This window comes from Amblyomma maculatum, chromosome 4, assembly GCF_055883805.1.
Source record: "Amblyomma maculatum isolate TAMU_Amacu chromosome 4, ASM5588380v1, whole genome shotgun sequence".
Lineage (NCBI taxonomy): Eukaryota > Metazoa > Arthropoda > Arachnida > Ixodida > Ixodidae > Amblyomma > Amblyomma maculatum.
Genome location: NC_139347.1, coordinates 135,277,687 through 135,298,015, shown reverse-complemented (window position 1 = coordinate 135,298,015; position 20,329 = coordinate 135,277,687). Strand labels below are relative to the sequence as shown.

The window sequence follows — 20,329 nt, the reverse complement described above, 5'->3', positions numbered from 1 at the left end:
TCAATGCCAAGGATAATGTCGTGGGGGCATTCGTGTAGGACGGTGAACAACACTGGGGCATGACGGCCAGCAATGGTAACTCGCGCCGTACACATTCCAACCATGGCAGTAGGGTTACCATTGGCGACGCGAACTGTGGACGGGACGACTGACGTAAGGAATTTCTTGAGGCGACGGCGAAATGAGGAGCTAAGAACGGCCAGTTGGGCGCTGATATCAATGAGAGCAGAAACGGGAACTACATCCACAAGCACGTCGATGCGATTAATTTTTACGAAGTGTCTAAAGGTACGTCCGACGGATCCATTCGATTCTAGTAAAGATACGGCGGACGTCGATATACAGGCTCATGGCTATATGCACGTCGAACGCGGCCCCATTCCGCTTGCTACGCGTGAATGGATCTCATCCTCTATGATATCAGCTAGCCGCGACTCTCGATGAGGTGCTACGAAGAGTGCATCCGTTCTAACATAGATCACGGTCTTCACTTAGGGTTGTGTACGGCAAACATCGCTGTCAAGCACATAGCTGCAGGCGATATGCTACGTACTGCACCAGCTCCACCAGCTGGCATCGAGATACGCACATTCACGAGCAGCTTTCGCTTCGCACTAAACTATCACCTCGATCTGCCCGTAATGCGAGCGAGCTATTCCTAGCATTTACGCTGTCTTAGGTCCTGCATCGACTTCTGAAGATCTAGCGCCGGCACAACACACACACACCTCGTCGTGCAGCTGAACATTCGGCAGTCCAAAGTATGTATGTGAAATGGCATTATGCTCGTTCCTCACATGCAGACCGAGGAAACAGGATGTTTTTAGCTAAATTCTTCGTTTAAATTCTACCTCAGAGCCGTGGCAGAAGACATGCCGAATCTACTAGAGGCCTGCACATCGACTCGTCGAGGCGAAGACCTACTGCACCGCACCGCAAGAGTGCACAACCGGAAAGGCGGAAGCGTGAATGATCCGAATTCCCTGTGAACAGCAATGTTCTTTGGTATATAGGGGATTACTAGACTAATGTGCTTAGGCTGCATCTTTTTCTTGTCGTTGAAGTTTGCGTACATGTAGTTTAAACCCCCGCATGCTCGAGGTTAGCGTGACCCGACTGAACGGCCGCGCAGCTTTGAAACGATCGGGATCGATATGCATGCATCGCCGGGCTTAGGTACGCGGTAGAAAATGTGCGCTGCACATTTCGTTGAAGAAGCTGACTCTTGGAATTTTGCAGAGTGTACCATGCAAGCGATCGTTGCTACAACCACGCATCCATGTTCCCACGGCTGGCCTACCCCGAGGCGCATAAATGTTCAACCGTGGACGTATCAATGATCGAAGAGAGGACAGATTTTCACAATATTGGGCGCGAAATCGATAGCTACCAGTGCTCAGTGTTAGAGAAATTCTGCCTTGATCATGCGCAATTCAGTGTTTCAGGTGTGGTCAGTAGCTATATAAGTTTGAACAGTTCGCCTTTCAAGTCAGCGGCGCCAGCGATGGATCGGCGGAGCGATTTTCCACGCTACACCGCTGTCTTGCTAGAAAGCCTATCTAGGCGGCGTTTGACATTCACCTGCTTTTTGTTGGCCCCGTAATTGAAAGCAACGCCTTCAGAAACGCGTTAAATGTTCAAAAATGTATTCTCTTCAACAGTTTCACTCCAGGCTGTCAAAGCTGGCGGACGTTGATAAAACAGTTGAGCACTCCAGTCTTTAGAAATCTGTACATTCACCTTCAGTTTGTAAAATTATTGGAATAGGTCACTTTCCGATCGCTGGGACATAGACCCTCATGACAGCGCTGTCACGTGAATAAGGACCACACCAGGCCGAAAGCTTGTCTCATATAACATAGCTAACCATGGTATACCTTACAGCATTGTGTTGATTTTTATGGTGCCTAAGCGACTAATGCTGCCATGCACCAAGAACAAGGTTTAATGTATTTATTTTGTGTGTAATGACTAAAATGTTCTTTAGGATGTAGCTTGTTTAGGAACATTTTAGGAAACCAAAAATGCAGGAAATTTGCACGTCTCTCCTAGGATCATGCTGGGATGGAAATGGATCTGTTGGAAATTGTACAAAATGTTTCCTCTTTTCTCAACTCTGGCGCATGTGTAAGATATGGTTTATTGTTAGTTCATCTCCACACTCCTTGCATATTGGTTTGTCCTCTTTCATAAGTATGAAGCTGTGTGTGAGGTTTGGGTATGTGTTTTGTGAAGATGACCTAAAATGTCCTCCATGTTGTGTTTTTGATTACTGCATGATTTCCATTCCTTAATGACAGGTTTGACAAGTATAGTTTGTAGTTTATTTCAATGTTTCAAAAATCCTGCCATTTCACTCTCACTTTTCTTTGTACAAGCTTCTTGGTATCTTCATGCAGCATATTCACCCTCTGTAATTTAGCATTGCGTCAAGGTAACCTGGTTATTTCTTTTCATCACCTTTCAAGACTACTGTCCTGATTTCATAAAGTTTCTGACGACAGGAACTCCTTGGAAGTCATAGAAATAAATGAGATCCACAATCATGAGCTATCTAGGGTATGCATATACATGTCCATCGCTCAGTGGAATGGCGTCAGTACGCTGTTAGAACAGGTCTTGAGATAACAACAACCATTGTCTGAGGTGGTCCTTTAATGGGCATTGAAATGCTATGTAACTACAGGTACTGATAGAACTCTTGATCATGTTATGTGATGATGCGATCCTTGCATGAATATAGGTATACATTTCAGAATCTGCAGTGCACCACTTACTTGACCATTTGCCACCAGTTTGTGTGAAAATGTATTTTTCATGCATGTTAACCAGTGTTTAACAGATGACCCCTGTGCACAAGCCAAAAGTGCCACGAGCCAAATGTCACGAGGCCACACGACATGGCAGGAGCTGTTAAGCCAAGCTTACAAAGTTATATTTGAAATATTTCAGCTTCAACGTTTCAGCTCCAATTAAGAAAGGTTGAGGCTTACAGAGGTCTATGCCAGGTTGTCTATCACCTAACAGGGCAGCCTACGACCGTATGCTAATGAGTATATCTGAGATAACAGAGACATGAATTAAGGAATTAGTAGTAATGTTTGTAGCAAAGGGCATGTAAATTAACGAGAATCCACAGTGGGATCTGCAGACAAGAACCATTAACGCTGGCACACCATACCCTTACAGGTGGAGATTAGGAGTCTCCCTAATTTTTTGTCTGCTCAAAGCTTGTCATTTCCTTCGTTCTTCCAGATGAGGAAGATGTGAAAATGATAGCATCTAAAATGCCAGAGACCATCGTTAACAAGGATGCTGATCCCAACAGCGTAAAAAGGAATTTCAGAAAAGATGGGTGACTAGTAATGCTGGCAACAGTTGAAACTAAGTGGAAAGGCATGAAATTGAAATGCAACATATGCAGAGATATGTTGCGAGACGACCAGTCTGTGGTGTGCGACATCTGTCTCCGTTAGTTCCATCAAGTGATTGGCCAAAGCAGATGGGGCTTGTGGTTTTGTGATAAGCGCAGTGTAGTAGCATAGATGCAACCTTGCCCATTAATAATTCGAGTGGAGTAAGTGCATTGTTTTGTTTTGTTCATGGTTTCCATGAAAACATTATGAGAAATTTTTTCCTAGAGAATGTTTGCTGAAATGTGAATATAATGTGCAATAAAACTAGTGTTTTCTTGCTGTTTACTTTTCCTTGTATACATTAGTTCTGTGAAGAAAACCACAGGCTAGAAAGAAATGTAATGGCATGCATTTTGATACTTGGCCCCGTTGTGCTGGCTCAGAGTGCTTGGCTGCTGAACCCAAAGATGCAGATTTGGTTCCAGCCACAGCAGGGACATTTTAATAGAGGCGAAACAATAGGCCGTCATGCACCGTGCGGTGTCAGTGCATGTAAAAGAACCCCAGATGGTCGAAATTATACCGGAGCCCTCAACTATTGTGTTCCTCATAGCCGTAGTTATTTTGGGATGCTAAACCAGATATATATCACATCATACTCTGAGTAAGATGCTATTCATGGTCAGTTAATCATACACTAAATGATCAATTTTTTTTCTGCATGGTACAGCAGCTGTTGTACAATTTTACTTTAGCCTTCATGAAGAATATCACACTGGCTCCACATGGCCTTCTGTTGACCCTTGATATGCGTCACAATCACACACCCGAGTATGTATTTGTCTAAAGGCACCTATGCATGCAAGGAGGGGACCGTTACTTTCCACTTGTCAGAACTGAAATGCATGATCCACATCATTTCTGTAATTCAACTGCTTGCTATTTGAACTGTCCAGCATTGATGCAAGTTTCAAAGAACTGCAATTAGCAAATTAATCTAAGCAGCAAACCATGCCAAGAACTGCTTCGGTTTCATCTTTAGCAACTGTTTGGGAACTAAAATTAGCCAAATGTTGCAAAACATAGATGAGAGGTTACAAAATCTAAAAAACAATGCAGCCTACCTGTGGCATGTAGGGTTTCACATCCTAAAGTGACATATGTAGCTATGAAGAATACCGTAGTGGAGAGCTCCAGACTAATTTGACTGCCTGGGCTTTGTACTTTAAATTGACATCTTGCAGAAAACAGAAGCATTTGCATTTCACCTGCACCAAAGTGCGACTGCCATCACTGGTATTAAACATCACGACCTTGGGGCAAGTAGCCTAACGTGCCACTAAGATGTCGCAGCGTGTACGTACATGCTATACATGTCAACCTTTCTAGCATTAAAGCTGTCACATGCATGGCAGATATTCATGTTCAGCTTTAGACTGACAAGTTTAAAAGTGTACTATTTGTGTTTGTCTAGCATGAAAAACAAAGGAAACGAAGGAAAAACGAAAAAAAAAAATGAACATAATATGTTGAAAAAGCATTAGTCATTAACATATAAAGCATATTCGTTCCTTTATTAATGATAAAGTGGCCTTCAACAATAGTACAAAGCCTGAACATTTAGAAAGGTGCTGTGCCAGGCAGCTATTTTACAGAAACCTGAACCATTTCACCTGTAGTAATACGCATCCCGGCGGTGTGGGCTGGGCACTTATTTTTCGGTCCACTCCAACATGCGAAAACTGCATCGTGCATTCCCATTTTCCGAGTTTTGAGCTCTGTAGTACAGGCTAACAAATTGTCGATGACTTATTTTCGTCTGATTGTTGCACAGCGCGTGTAAATAAATTACCACTGCACCTAATAAACACTGACATGCACGTGCAACATCGCCGATCATAAACGGACACACTGATGTCCGTCCGGACATCGGCGCACTCATCACAGCACTCTTCGTAGTCTCACACAGCACTCTAGTAGGACGTAATCCGTAATCACAGCATCTCACGGTAAGCACAAACCACACCTCCAGTTGTACAACAAACACGAATGACGCGATGCTTGGGCTAGAGACACGCCGGCGGTGCCCAGCTTTTTCAGCGCCGCTTGTACTACGTAGAACTTGCAGCACCAAACCTCAATGCGAGCAGAAAGCGATGCGTTACGTGACGCATCTCATCACAGATGGAAGTGAGGAAACTTTGAAGAATCAAAACTACATAATTACATAACGACCGTCGTAGACGTTAATCCACATAATAACGAGGACCAAATGAGCGGGCGTGCGGGCCGCGGGCTGGCCGTCAACACCGCGATTACATGCGCTTGCGCTCTGGTCGTGCTTGCCACCCTGCCGCGGTCCAACTCAGTAAACCTATCATCATGCCATCACGTAGTATATCACCCATTCTAGGCACTATTCTTGCCACTGTACTATTCTTTGTAATTTCACATTTCACGCATGCAGTATGTAGTACATACTTCTTACACCTCGCACGTACACCTCATACCAACTTCGATTTGGCTACATATGGCTACCATGTTGTTGCTACAACCACATCTGAGTCCGGCTTTCCCGACGGATCCCAAGGCCCATATCGGAGAAAAATGCGTTGGGTCCGTCGGAAGAACCTTACCGATCGGGTCCGTCCGCCGTACCTCTGAAAAATATTTCCCGGATCCGTCGGACGGATCCCGAAGAAAAACGCACCGGGTCCGTCGGACGTACCTTTAAGACCATTGATCGGGTCCGTCCGACGTACCTTTAGCCACAGCCTAATTTTTAAGGCATGGGTCAGCAGAGGGTTTTCGGTCCGGGTCATAAATGCAGCATCACCTCCGGGAGCTGCATTGGCTAGATTTCCCGGTAAATGGCCAAAATAGGGCGGTGACGAACTGCGGTGAGGATCAAGAGAACGCGAGCGTCGGGTTAGCGGGGGTGGTGAACGGTTGGTAGCGCGGACAGCGCGGTAGCGCGGACTGGGGCCAACATGGATCTGGTCGGGGCGAGGTGAGGAATATCGAAGGGCATAGTCTCCGCAGCAGTCGGCATAGGTGAACTGGCGAGATGGCGTGTACCAATGGATATGGCAGTGACGGGAAATGTTGCCAACGCGCGAACAAGTAAAGCAGATGAATCGATTGTCATGGGTACGCTATTCATTCAAATTGCGGTACCGATATCGGGACGAGAAACTGGCGTTGGATGAGGCAGCTGTAATCACTGGAGGAGCAGGTCCGGAATTTACGGTGTCGACGGCGCTGGCGGAAGGGTGACCCCTATTCGCAACCTCTTGGCGAACAACAGCCTGAATGAGTGATATTGAATCCAGGGTGTTGTCGGGCCTATGTGATAGTGAGGCTGCGGGAGTCATTGCCTCAATCTCTTGGCGGACGATGCGGGTCAAAGTACTGTCGTTAGCAGATGGTCGAGGAGTCGGAAGATCGGCACAGTAGGAAATAGCAGCTGTGTTCGGCAGCCGGTCGAAACGGTCAGATATGCGCCTCTGTTTCGCTTGCTCGCAACTTCGGCACGCCTGCAGCACAAACTCCACGGTGGAACAAACCCTGCACAACAGGAGGTTGAAAGCATCGTCGGCAATGCATTTTACTATGTGACCAATTTTATTCTCCTCAGGCATGGCTTGGTCGACTTTGCGGCACAGAGATAAGACGTCCTGGATATAAGTGAGGTAAGACTAGACATTTGGGCGCGAGAGGCGAGCGCTTTTTTTGGCAGCGAGGTAGCGGCCAATACGTTTTCCGAACAAGTCGTGGAGCTTCTGCTTACGGATATCCCAACATGTCAAGTCATCTTCATGAGTTTCAAACCACACCCACGCGGTCAGTCAAGTAAAAGATGGCATTCTAGAGCATAAGTGTGGGATCTAACCTGTCGGGCTTGCTGACGCGTTCGTGTAAGGCCAGCCAGTCGTTTACATCAACGTCGTCGGTCCCACGGAAGGTTCTGGGGTCACGGGGGTGGGACATGACGACAGCAGGTGCGGCGGCCGTAGAGGCAGCGGCCTCTGTAGTCATTGTGGTGGTACCGACGTGGGGGCCGCTGCGGAGATCCAGCTTCTCTCAGGGGATCGAAGGATTCACCTATACACCAAGAGATGTCACGGGGAAGATTCACAGTCCGATAGCTGCCCGCACAACTAACGTTGATGACATCACAGATCTCGCCACCAGTTTGCGTCGTCACGGAAACAAAAAAAAAAAAAAAAAAAAACTCGTGGCTGAGTGGTAGCGTCTCCGTCTCACACTCCGGAGACCCTGTTTCGATTCCCACCCAGCCCATCTTGGAAGTTGCTTTTTATTTATGAAGTGCATGCCGGGATTTATCGCTCACGGCCAACGCCGCCGACGACACCGGCTTTTCTGCGACACGAGCTCCTTAACGCTACCGCGTTAATACAAATCAAAGCTCTCTGATGCTCTCCTTCGGGAAGCTTTCCCGTTGCCTGCGCTGGCCCGTCGAGCCGCAGCAATATCGTATTTGTCGAGAACGACGTCCATTGGTCCGTCTCGCTGTCCACGGCCAGTGAATCCAGCGACACGAACTCCTCCGCCAGCTTCTTTTTTTTTTTTTTTTTTTCGCGCACGCGGAGTGTTACGCCCCACCTCCCGCCAAGCGCGGAGGAGGAAGGGGAATTTGGCTTGCGGAGGCTAGACTGGGCAGGAGAGTGAAAAACCTTTGCGAGGGAACAGAAGGAGAGAAGCACGACGGAATCGGGTGATTGCGGTGGCTGTAACTGCGTTATTAGTTATTCTTTTCAAAAACATTTTGCGGCCTTGCGCCCTGGGGGCGGCCTCACAATCACTGGGGAAGAAAATATTTTCGACTGGAGGGTAGACAGTGGGCCTTTAAAGATCCCAGGTGGTAAAATTACTCCCTAGCCCTCCACTACGACTCCTCTTTTGCTCTTTCCACTTTCTCCTTTCCATTAAGGCGCGCTTCAGGGGTCCACAAAGCAAGAGTGCACCTTGCCTTTCCTGCGAACCAAATATTATTAAGGAAAGAAAAGGCGCCTTACCTCACACCTCTGTGGAGACCTAAACCATGCGGCAAGTACTATGTGAAACTTTCATAGTAAAACTGTAAATTGGCCTAGAGAAGGGGATCTTTAACGTGCGCTGACATCGCACAACAGTGCATGTTAAAGATCCCCTTCTCTAGGCCAATTTACAGTTTTACTATGAACTCCGTAGCCCTCCACTACGGCTCCCCTTTCTCTACTTTCACTCCCACCTCCTTCCCTTAAGGCACGGTTCAGGTGTCCACAGAGCAAGTGTGACAGATACTGCGCCTTTCCCTTCCTGTGAACCAACCAACCAACCAACCTAGAGAAGGGAAACACTATCTTTGTCACTTCTAGGTGGACACCTAACCAGCCATAATGAAGCAAGGATTGAAAGAACTACCATAGTGGATGGGCTGTTAAATTTAGCACCCTCTGTCCACGCAATGTCTGGACCATCAAATATGGCTACAGTATTTCCTTCCCTTGCAGCATGGTTCAAGTGTCCATGCAACACCTGCAACAGATACTGGGCCTTTCCTGTGAATCAATTACTATTCTAGCCACTGTACAGCCACAGCACAAGACGCCTCTCCCTTTTGCCACCATCTAACTGCAGCAGCTGGTGGTGGTCAGGTTTGAAACTGGGTGCTCCGGTTTAGTTGAGAGCGCCTTAAACGCCAAGCCACCATGGTGAATAGACACTCAACTACCAATGGCTTCATGACATGAGCTTCTGAAAGCGGAAACGTAGCTTCCAACCTATATTTGGTTTTGTGGGGATTAACGTCAGACTAAGGCCATGAGACGCCATAGTGGAGGGTTTTGGCAATTTTGACCATCTGGGGTTTTTTAATGTGCGATTAAGTGCTACATCGTGTCAGCCTAGAGATGCCATCTGTGGGAAGCTGGGGCCAGTGCTCAACCAGTATACATTTTGCACCATTTTTCATCATGCACTTTCATCAACTGGCCCAACTTTCAGCATTGCTTCACGTGCACCAGGATCCCCTTTCCCTAGGACACGAGACATCCAGGGTTCCCAATTTCCCATAGTACACACAAACATCTGCCTTTGCAGTTGCCCCCTGTGGATGTTACGCTCTAAAATGGCATGCAGTAGTTACAATTTCATATTATAACCATAAATTCAATCACATGATTTATAGGTAACAATTTTGCATTATTTGCCCCAGTGTAATCTACATATATGTTCTTAGTTAATCTTGAAGGTTGCATTGCATGTGACCTATGCACAAGGAAGTCCTGAAATGTTATCTTTTGGAGGCTGCACAGTATGTATTATAACAAGTCTGTGGACCATGCAGGCTGCAATCAAAGCGCATAACTTTTGAATTAGCCAGTTGTCTCAGACCATAATTTTCAATGCGAAAGTTGGAAATAGGTTTTCATGTTTGATAGAGGATAAGGTAATAATTCCTTTACACCATGATTCTAGTCCAAAACCGACAAAAGTGTGGCCCAGAGACTTTTGTTCCCAACTGTACATAGACTTCGCATGTAGAGTGCTAAGTTTACAGTCCCTTTGTAACACACTAAATGGAATTACTTGAGGGATCTTATAGGCACCATAAGCATAAATAATAAGCACTTGTAACAGTTCAACAATTTAAAATGAGCCTAGTGCAACCATTTGAAGCCTTCCCCATGTGTGTGCAAACATGACAGCTACACTAAGGATGAGAGCAGAAACCCAAACAGTGGGATGCTGATACATATCTTAATGTCAACAATCAATTACTGCAGCTAAGAGGTGCCAGAGGTGACATATCAGTGAATGCGTGAATTCTGCATGCCTTTGATACTCTCACATTTTGCAGATTGCTGTGCCATATTAAGGCATGTGCAGCAATACCAAAGACACCAGTTTTTATAAAAAGAAAAAAGTAAATTTTATTACAAAAAGAATGTTCTTAACTCTCACTTTGGAGAGTATGCAGGTGGTACGTCCGCTCCGAGCAGATGAGCTACAGCTATGAACGTGACACAGTAATACATCAGCTGGTTTAAAAAAAACAATAAAAAAGGTCCAAGGGGCAATGGCAAAAATATAAGACAGGCACGGGTTGCAAATCAGAAAAGTCGCATTGCTGGCAACAAATGCGTTGTGTTAAGAAAAAAAAAAAAACACAGGTGAGGAGCTCAGTGCATGGTCCTTTTAAGGCGAAGAGAAGATAAAGAATGAAGAAAGCAAGAGGAGTGAAATAGAAAAAGTTCTGTTTTTCTTTTTTTTGTTAGCAACAGAAAGAGGCTGGGCCATCACTTTCTGACCCATTCCTGAGCTCAATGTTTAAAGAGCGCAAAATTATATTTGTGAGGATCAGATTCCACCGTTTTGTTTCTTGCACGGCAGGTGTAGCTAACTCCAGGCTAACTTGGGATAATTTGCCCTGGCAGACACGGTGCAAGCCAAGCGCACTGTGGTAGCTCATGTTGCATGCTCAAAGTACATCCCACTGCAATCATGTTGCACTAGCTTCATGCTGCCAAGAGATATTCTCTGCCTCCTGCTTGAGCTTCACTGGCCACAACCCACGAGTGGCACAGGTGAGAGTCACTGCTGAGCACCACACCTCTGACTTTGAGCCACACTTCATGCCAACGTGTGAACACCATGGGAATTATGCATGTATTCCCCAAAAACAGGTGACTGCATCATTCAACATAGCAGATGTTATGTGGCATGGCTGTTTACGAGGTATCTGGAGTGAGACGACAGAAGAGAAAAAGAACGAGAGAAGAGAATGGGAACGTCGGCAGAAAATACAGGAGAGAAAGAGAGAGAGAGAGAGATGAAGGGCATGGCATTAGCTCCTCTTCGCCTTGGGGCTAGCGAGGTGACGGGAACGGAGCTCCTTCTTGGCATTCTGGTCCACCTCTGGCAGTTCGCTGACATCCTCATCCGCTGCCCGCTTAGCGGCTGCAAAAGGCCACAAAAAGAAGAAATATGAGATAGACAATCGTCGTGTGCATTAGAGGTATCTATGGCGTGGGATGCAGGTGCACTGACTGACCTCCTCTGGCTTGTCTGAGAATGGAGCCCCCCCAGTGCATCTGACACTCTTTCTGCTACTGCACATCCTAGCTCAGAAATGGACAGCATCCAGGTGCATAGGAGATTGACATTCCTGCCTGCTTGCACACAAACCCTGATGGAAAGTCTGTTCCTTCTTGGTGACCTTGAAATGGGATCTTCTAGGAATACCCATGAAAGTGAAACCCTGTTTACAAATTTCCAGATCACAGCTGGTATATACATACAGATACATCAATAAAGATGGCACTGCCTACCTCTTGATTCTCCTGGAATGCAACTGAACAGCTTAGCCAGAGAAACAGTCGGGAGAATTTAATTCAGTCCACTGTGCAGCTGTGAGTGCAAATATGCGATACACTGCTGCGGGCAACCTTGCACCAATAGAAACTACTATATAAATAAAATTGAAGTGCCTTGTACACCTAACATCATCCCTGCCTAGATTACGGAACTTGCCATCAGACATAGTACAATCTTCCACAAAGCTTGTAAACTTTTCCATTGGATCAATGTTTCTAATGAGTGACTCGGTTAACATTCCAAACCGATTTCAAGCTTTGCAGAAACCATTGCCCCATTTTTCAATAACTTTGCTCTTTGTAACAGAATGCCATCTTCTATCATACCAAGCCTTTACTAAAGAAAAGCACTGAAGAATTACAACCGCAATGTGAGCACTACATGTTTATTCATCACTTTACTGTATAGCTTTAGAAGAAAGCTCTTTAGTTATAGAAAAAAAAGGGGGGGGGGGGGGGGGGGGGAACATCAAGACAAAAATATTGACCACAATGGGCAACAACACCCACTTTAGAGCTTAGCATTGTAATGGCTTTAACTGTACAAAATAGTTTGACAAGCCAAGTATAGTAGGCATCTAAACCAAGCATATGCACCCCAGTTACCTGCAGAGAAATAATGTAAGCAACTAGTAGCACTGGGCTCTCTGCAACAACAGTTGCACTGTTTGACAAGACAACTGGGCAAGAGGAGATAAGAAGAGAAGAACAGCTTTGCCTTGATAGGAAGATAAATATTTTGACACTCAGGACCACCTTCATGCATGCTGCGCTATGTCACATGTAGCGAAGTGATTGAGGCATACAATTTGGATTGTTTTGTTTGTTTTGTGGGGTTTAACATCCCAAAGCAACGCAGGCTATGAGAGACGCCATAGTGGAGAGCTCCAGAAATTTCAACCACCTGGGGTTCTTTAAAGTGCACTGACATCGCACAGCATACGGGCGCCTTGCTTTTTGCCCCCGTTGAAAAGCGGCCGGAGAGGCCGGGATTCGATCCAGCATTCTTGGGAACAGTGTCGAGCACCGTAACCACTGCGCCATCCCAGCGGGGCACACAATCGGCTAGCGGCACAATTGCTATGGCAACCATGATACCAGTGAGGGATTCAAACTCACGGCCTTCTCTGGGATCCGAATCCTCGACATACTCTGGGATTCAGACCTTAGACATGCCCAGGGATCAGACCTGAAGCTTAAAACTAGCATCCTTGACCATATCTTGGGACTCAAACCCTCTATTTTCCCTCTCTCTCTCTCCATGGCCACTGACACTTGTATGTGGACAGTTCATATGGATAACTTCTGTGGCAGGTTTTAAGAACAAGAAATAGCTTTTTAAAGGCTTTTCGCCTTGAAAAACAGTAGGGTTCTGACATATTTAAATTTATCAAGTAGAATGTGTGAAACTTTTGGTGCATAGATGGAAGTTTATGAAGACAATGTGCAATGTACACACGAATGTGTTGCAGTTTATTGCCACATGTCTTAATATCAGTTCAACGATCCAAGCTTTTCAAATTAAATTTCAGTTTCTCAAATATGTGAAAGCCGTGCTGAGAAATATCAAGGTAGGAAGAAGAGACAGATAGACAGCCAGGTTCACGTCATGCTTCAGCAACAGACACATTTCACAACCATCTCATACACCTTGATATCAACTCATCGGCTTACTAAATAAAATTTGAAATTTGGCAAACCCTATTTGATAGTTGCCTTTCTAGGAACTCCCTCTGAGGCAAAGGAAAGCAGTGTAGTACAGTAAAGCTTGTTTATTTGAACTTCAGAAGACCAGGAAAAAAAAAAATTTGCAAAGTTCGAATTAGTGAATGGCCTCGAAACAACTGGCAATAACCACTTGTACCAAGGCAAACTCATTTGGCAAAAAACAGGGAAATGGTCGCCTGATAGTTATATGAGAAAGGCATGATAATATCTATCTTTCGCATTGCCATCAATGCTTTACTGGGCCTACAACATTAAAGTATAACTGCTCGAATATGGGAAGGTCTACCCCGCATCCTTCCCAGTGTGACAAGGTTGCTGTGGTGCCTTCTCACAAGCACCTTGTGTCACGTGAGGAGGCTTCACCGCATGACGTGCTGAACGACACTTGACGAGCGCACATTTTTGGAGTATACAGATGGAGCGAGATGCAGCTATAATATTTCAAAAAGTTCACAACAACAATAAAGATGGTATATTACTTGAAATATGGGGTTTACCATCTCAAAATGACATCACCTATGAGGGCTACCCAAGAGGAGGGTTCCGAGCAATTTCAACCATATTGGGATCTTTAATGTGTGCTCACATCACACAGTACATGGGCGCCTTCAGTTTAACCTCTACTGAAATGCATCTGCTGTGGGAAGGATCGAACCCACGCTTTTGGCTCAGCACAATATAAAAGTATAAAACAAGCTGCCGAATCATACACGCACGTCACATTGAAATTGAAAGTTTGTGTTTCCTAATGTCGCATTAGTACTGTCATGTGCCATGCAGAGACTGATTTGAAAGAAGTGGATGTGGCTGTGCAGACAGAAGAAGAGGCTGAGGAAGCCCAAATGACTTGGCCTGGCTGCTGCTTCACTACTAGTTCATCCAGCACCCATCTGATCAAACCCATATCATCCATAACAACATATTTGGGCATATCTTTATACCAAAGACTAGTATAGTGAATAAAACCAATGACCCATCCCGATCATAGGAGTCTTGATTGCTACCACAGCATATATGGTGGATGAGCAAGACTGCCATCCTCTCTGGTAAACACCCATTAAGATAAACTCAGTTAAGATGAATTCTTGGAAAAGGTGAACACTGTGAGACCATTGGTCGGTTTCTTGATGGAGTCAATGACAATGTAAAATGTCTGTCTGTAAAACACTGACAGAAAAAAAATATTTATAGAATGAAAGACGCAATATACTTTTGGATGGACACACAATTACACCAAGGTCACTTGAAGGTCAAATTCATTGCCACACGAAGACCAGCCCTACCTAGTGCAACGAAGCTTTTGCTTCAATGAATTGCTTTTTAGCGCAGTATCTGTCAAGGTCACTTGAAAATCACACTGTCCAATACGCGCTTCTGTGCAAGAAAGTGCCCCCCATAATATGGCACTCACGCACTTTCACGCCATACTGCGGGCAAGCTTTCTGGTCAGTGCTGAAATGGTATCATCCTGATTTAACATCCGATTATGACACCTGACATGCATCATGTGCTGCGTGCTACAGGATACAGACTAAAAGGCACGTATGTACAACATGCACGAGCTAGTTAAGTTGCGGCTTATAACTTCTGGAGCAGAAACATGTGTTATTGTTGTGTAGAGATGGCCAAGCCAAACATCACCGGAACGCGCTGCCTGCGAAACATGCCATGGGGAATGGAGTGGGATAAGAGAGATACACATGGCTTACACAGTTAAGCACCTTCAAGGTGTTTAGAGCAGGACTTCAAGCAGAAATCACACACGTAACCTGTAGCCGTTTTGGAACACATTAAAAAAAAAAAAAAGAACTATGGAAGAAGAAAGCTAAAGCAATGCCATTTTCACATAGAATAAAGTGAATTGGTTTAGTGTTCTCTGTCTTCAGTTCACTCTCTGCACAGTGCAATAAATGCTCTATGTATTTGCAATTTTCCTTTTTTTATAAGCACTTCTATTAGGAGGAAACATTGGTGTCTTCGACAGCTCAACTAGTGACACGACTAGGTATTAATTAGTCGGTGGTTTGTGCGATGCCATGAGACCACATGTCATGATCAAATTGGCAGGAGCTGTCAACTTTGCCAGCACTTTTAAGATGAAAATCACATTCAGTGGGACCCTTGGATCCCAAGCAGGACATGCTGCTCCTAGGCCCGCTTGGCTAAAGGGGGTCTTTATATATCAGCTGGTCTTGTAACAAATGTGGTAGATTATGATTGTATGTTAATGAGAATATGCAACGTGAAACCCAAGTGAAAACTGAAGCGCTGGCAAACCCGATTTCAATTTCGTCTAACCACGCTAAATTGGCCTTACCCGTTTCTTTTTGCCATGTTTTTAAACATGAAGAGAGTGCTTCTGGAATACGGACAGGGCAGCAAATGTCTCTAAGCATATTGCTGAAGGCCCTACTGCAGTGCAGTCTTTGTGCGAGGTTTCAACACAATGAGCAAGCTCCTTTCTTCCAACACCACTTGCCCTGATGCAGCCTTCCGCAGCACCTCATGCAAAGTTCACCAAACCTGTACAAGGCACAAACGTCCGTCACCACCGATCTCTCCCGTGTACTTTTCCAGCTCAAGGACTGTGCGAAGTTAGTATGGCAGCAGAGCAAAAGATGCAGCCGACAGTACAAAAGTCAACAAGGTCATAGTTCTGGTTGTAGATTAAAAAAAAAAAAGCCAGGGCTTACCTCCGTAACATCAAGTGCATTTCGAGAATTCTACAAAATTTGGAAAATTTTTCTGCAACGAAACAAAGAGCAGTAATGAAAATAAAAAATAGAGACAAGTAAAAGTAAAAGCCAATTTTCTAGGCTTGTGCAAATAACAATTCCATAGTACAAAGTTTTCATGAAAAGGTTGCGTGACACAAAAGGAATTTTTAAAGTCATGATTTTTCTGACACACAAGGCTATTACATAAAAAATTAAAAAATATTATAATACTAAAAGAAGCGTGCACTGAAACTTTCTCACACTCAATGAAGCTTTGTCAACCTTTTACAAAAATGGCCACCTGGAAACTCGACCACTTAAATGAGGAGCCAACCTGTTTGTGGGGTTAGGGGCAGTTCGGGAGGCCACCAACTGCTGGTCTTAACCCATTCGCCTCCAAATAAGGAGACTTTCCATACTCGCCTTAAAATATTCTGTTTAATTAAGTACACATCGACAGATGGCACCGCGTGTTTGGTTACTAATGTCTGGGTAGTGATTTTCCCGCCAGATGATGACAATAACTGCTCACTAGCTTAAAAAACACATGGCAGAAAATAAATTTTTTCTCTTAACATTGTTTTTAACACTACCAGGTCTTGTATTGGCATTTGTTCACATTTTATCTACTGCTCCTCCGACGAAGTGCTAATGAGCAGGGCAAACAATGTGCATATTGAAATTTGTATATCAGCCAATTTGCAAACAAATTGCTGGTGCATGGAGCTCTATGTGTACTGCCAGAAAGGGCCACCAATATGGGGCGCATATTGCATGCCGCTCTCCCAACTCAGGGGCCCATGCCCTGCTTGTCACTGAAGGTAGATGGACTGCAAATACCCTACACATCTTAATTATATCAAAAGCAGTGTGCGGCTTGATCTGCAAAATGGGGATTAGAACTTGACCCTAAGCCTGGCACTTAAGGCATGGCCTAATCCATGGCTTAGAAATCTGAAGGCTTGCAAGGTAGTATTCCATTATTGTGACATATTTGCCTGTTTACACCAGCTACAGTTAAATGTCGATAACTTGGGCTCAGCTAATTTGAAATCCCGGACAGTGTAGCTGACCAATTTTATGGACTCCAATAATTTAGACGTGCGATATCTCAGATTTCAATCAGGAACCATTACATTCCCATAGAATCGCAAACATTTTCACAACCAATTTATTCAGATTTTGTGGAGACCAAAAGTTATATTTTTCAGACTGAAATTGTTGCCAGCAATACTGTGAAATTGTTTTTTGTAGCATTTTATAGACGTGAGTGGGCATTGTTCTTGCAGCAACCAAATCTTCACTGCCGTGAAAAACGCCATCTTGGATTTAAATGGAGTCTTTTAGTTGGACTAGCTAGGAAATTTGATCGTCACTGCCGTCTAAGCGTTGCAGGCAACTATACACTCTTTGTTGTGATCAGACTGGCCTATTGGCCTCGAGATCGAGCAGAGTCGCCACCTTGCGGCTCAGGGTCGAACCTACTCAGTGTGGATGCGTTTTCGCATCGCGTGCCAGCCCGCAGTGATTTATGCTCGCGCATGCGGCGTGTACAGGAGTGTTTTTGTTTGTTTCGCAGTTCCTGTGAGCTTTTGCTTACCTATATGCCTGTTGCAAAATAAATATGAACAGTCTATATCCCCACGCTTCATTAAAAAATATATATACTTGTCCGTATCGAGCATGTCATGCTTGGATAAGGACGTCATCCATCGCGGTCTTCGGCGCTTGAGATCCTTTGATATGCGATGTCTCAAACGAAGTGGTACTGTCGTTACCGCCGTGTCAAAGCAAAACAGGTCGCCGCCGTCAATAAAAGTTGATGCAAACGCTCAGAAACCGCATGTTCCCGTTTCTGTTTGGAATACCGCAGCTACTAAAACATATGCCACCGCTGACTGCTTCTTATAGCAGAATGCAGTTTGGACAGACCACTCTATGCCTACTATGCCTTCTGTATGCACGATAGAGTTGTGCAAGTACTTTTTTTTTTTTTCTTTTTGCTTTTAAACCTGTATCGCGGTGTCTCAGTGGTAAGGGCGCTCGACTGCTGATTTCGAGAACGGAGGATTCAATCACAATCGTTTCGAAAGGCGCTCCTCTGCTGTGGGATTTAACTGCACAATAAACAATCCCATGTGGTAAATGTGGTATTAATAATGAAAAAAAAATTGGCAGAGGCTTAGCTTGGTTAAGCCCGGAAGGTTGCGAAAGCAATGCCCATGGCTAAGCCCAGGTTCAGCTAATGTGTAGCTGGTGGCGATACTGAGGTGAACTATGGCTATAAGTAATCACTCTGGCTAAATATAGCATATGGTCACAATCGTTATTACAAGGTGCTACCTGAATATTCTATGTATAACTAGTAGCGAGGCAAGGAGTGACGTGGCTGCAACGATGTACCTGGTTGTGGGTGAGGCTATGACAGAATGTACCACTGCATCTCCGTGGGCTTGACACTAAATTCGCCAGTCTCACTCTCATCAGACACGCGCAAACTGTTCAAAAGTCGATAAGAAAAACAAAGCTGTCATTAGGCAGGCCCAAGCATTAGGCGCGTGAGCGCGGTACAGAGCAAGAAACGTGCAAAGTAAATCTATAAGACTAGTGGTTGCGTGCTTTGTTTTCCTAAAATCAGCTCTTCTTCTGCCGCATTGGCGAAATCCTTGGATTACTGCAGAAGACACGTTTTCATAGCCAACAAACCCGCCGTAAACTCGGAAGCAGACCTACGCAGCGTGTGTTTCTGCGAGCGCCGCCGGCTGCCGATCCACACTACCGGAGTGACGATGGCGCCACCTCTAGGTCGATCTCGCGGCGAATAAAGAGCATGCAATCGGACTGAAAACGAAATGCGAGCACTGTTTGCTGTGGCTTTGAAGATGCCGCTGCCTATGGGGTGGAAGCAAATAGTCTTAACTCACGGTCTTCGCGACAGCTGTTGCCCATGAAAACTGATCGTTATTATTTCATGTGGCGTGTGCATTCGTTCATGGCACAGCGTGCGGCGCACTGTCATGAAGTATAATAATGCGGACAAGAAGAAACCATGACTCTGGTTGAGATAGCTTAACACGTGATTAGCGCAATCCACTTACGCAGAGTGCCACTGCACATGCGCAGGTTGCCCTGAAGTAGTCGCAAGCTTCCCGGCGGCACGAACAACTGCTGTTTGGGGACCAGTCAGACTATGCACACTGGCAGCTGCGCCTGCCATATCTGATCACGATATTGTGCGTGCACGGGTGGCGAGTGCAAGCAGACCACAGTAGTTGTTTGCATAAAGTGATATTACTCCCTATTATCGATATATAAAAGAAGCATAAGGAGCGGTGAAGTCCATGATTTTTAAAGATGATTTTTCGTAAAAAAGTGACCTTTTTGCAAGTTCCTAGATTCTTCTGACTGTTCAATTATGCGGACCCTTTTCTGGGTCCTGCAGAGGGCGAAAAAAACCGGCCTGCGACTGCAATTAAAGAAACTACGAATTCAGAACAGTGGCAGTGCACGCCTTACGAAGCAACCATGTTTGCTCTATGCAAGAATGGTAGCATTGTGTGCAACACCAGCTTGCGGCGCTTAATTTATTGCCGTACCACGGCAAAACTGTTAGATTACCAGCATTGGAAGATCTATATTTCTTCCGAAAAATGACCATCTGAAATTCGGCCGATGTATCTGCGGGGTGTAAAGTTTCGTTGGAGGAGCGGCGTGTAGTATGCACCCCATAGCGGTGCCCCTTTCCAGCAGGACACATAGGCCTTCAATGCATCAAAAAGGGTAAGCCATTCATTTGCATGCAAATCGGCTACAATATGCAAAATTCAAATTGCACATCGTTTGCATGGCTTGTTTAATGCTGGCAGTTGCCCCCTCAAGAAAGGCAGTAGGTAACGTGAGAGCAACTGTCAATAATAATTTGAAATAATCCGAAACTATATGGCCGTGCCAATTTGCCCCGAGCCATTTTGACTGCCCTTCAGCAAAGAAAGTTGGTGTGGCCATTTTGCCACTGATTGCTGCAGGTTTTGATTTTGTGCGCACTGCAATACCCCTTGTTTTACCCCACTGCTGAACATTGTTTATGATTTTGTGCGCGCACAAAATCATAAACAATGTTCAGCAGTGGGGTAAAACAAGGGGTATT

The 20,329-nt window shown here is 45.1% G+C and overlaps 1 protein-coding gene and 1 long non-coding RNA gene across 3 annotated transcripts in view; one reads left to right on the top strand and one right to left on the bottom strand.

The window, feature by feature from the left end:
- Positions 1–280: 280 nt before the first annotated feature.
- Positions 281–3,701, top strand: LOC146192640 (uncharacterized). Its single transcript, XR_014706770.1, has 2 exons — positions 281–761; positions 857–3,701. It is a non-coding gene; the product is annotated as an uncharacterized LOC146192640 (long non-coding RNA).
- Positions 3,702–10,268: 6,567 nt separating this feature from the next.
- The window catches only part of TRAM (translocating chain-associated membrane protein 1), a 32,605-nt gene continuing 22,544 nt past the window's right edge, over positions 10,269–20,329 (bottom strand). The window contains exons 11-12 of one of the 2 annotated variants that reach the window (XR_014706769.1): positions 16,159–16,210; positions 10,269–11,321 (exon numbers count right to left, since the gene is read on the bottom strand). Coding sequence is in view for 1 of the 2 variants with exons in the window: in XM_084602538.1 (XP_084458664.1) it covers positions 11,209–11,321 (113 nt within the window). In the remaining variant the exon portion in view is untranslated. The remainder of the gene's footprint in view (positions 11,322–16,158; positions 16,211–20,329) is intronic. The other variant, XM_084602538.1, reaches the window with a different exon arrangement.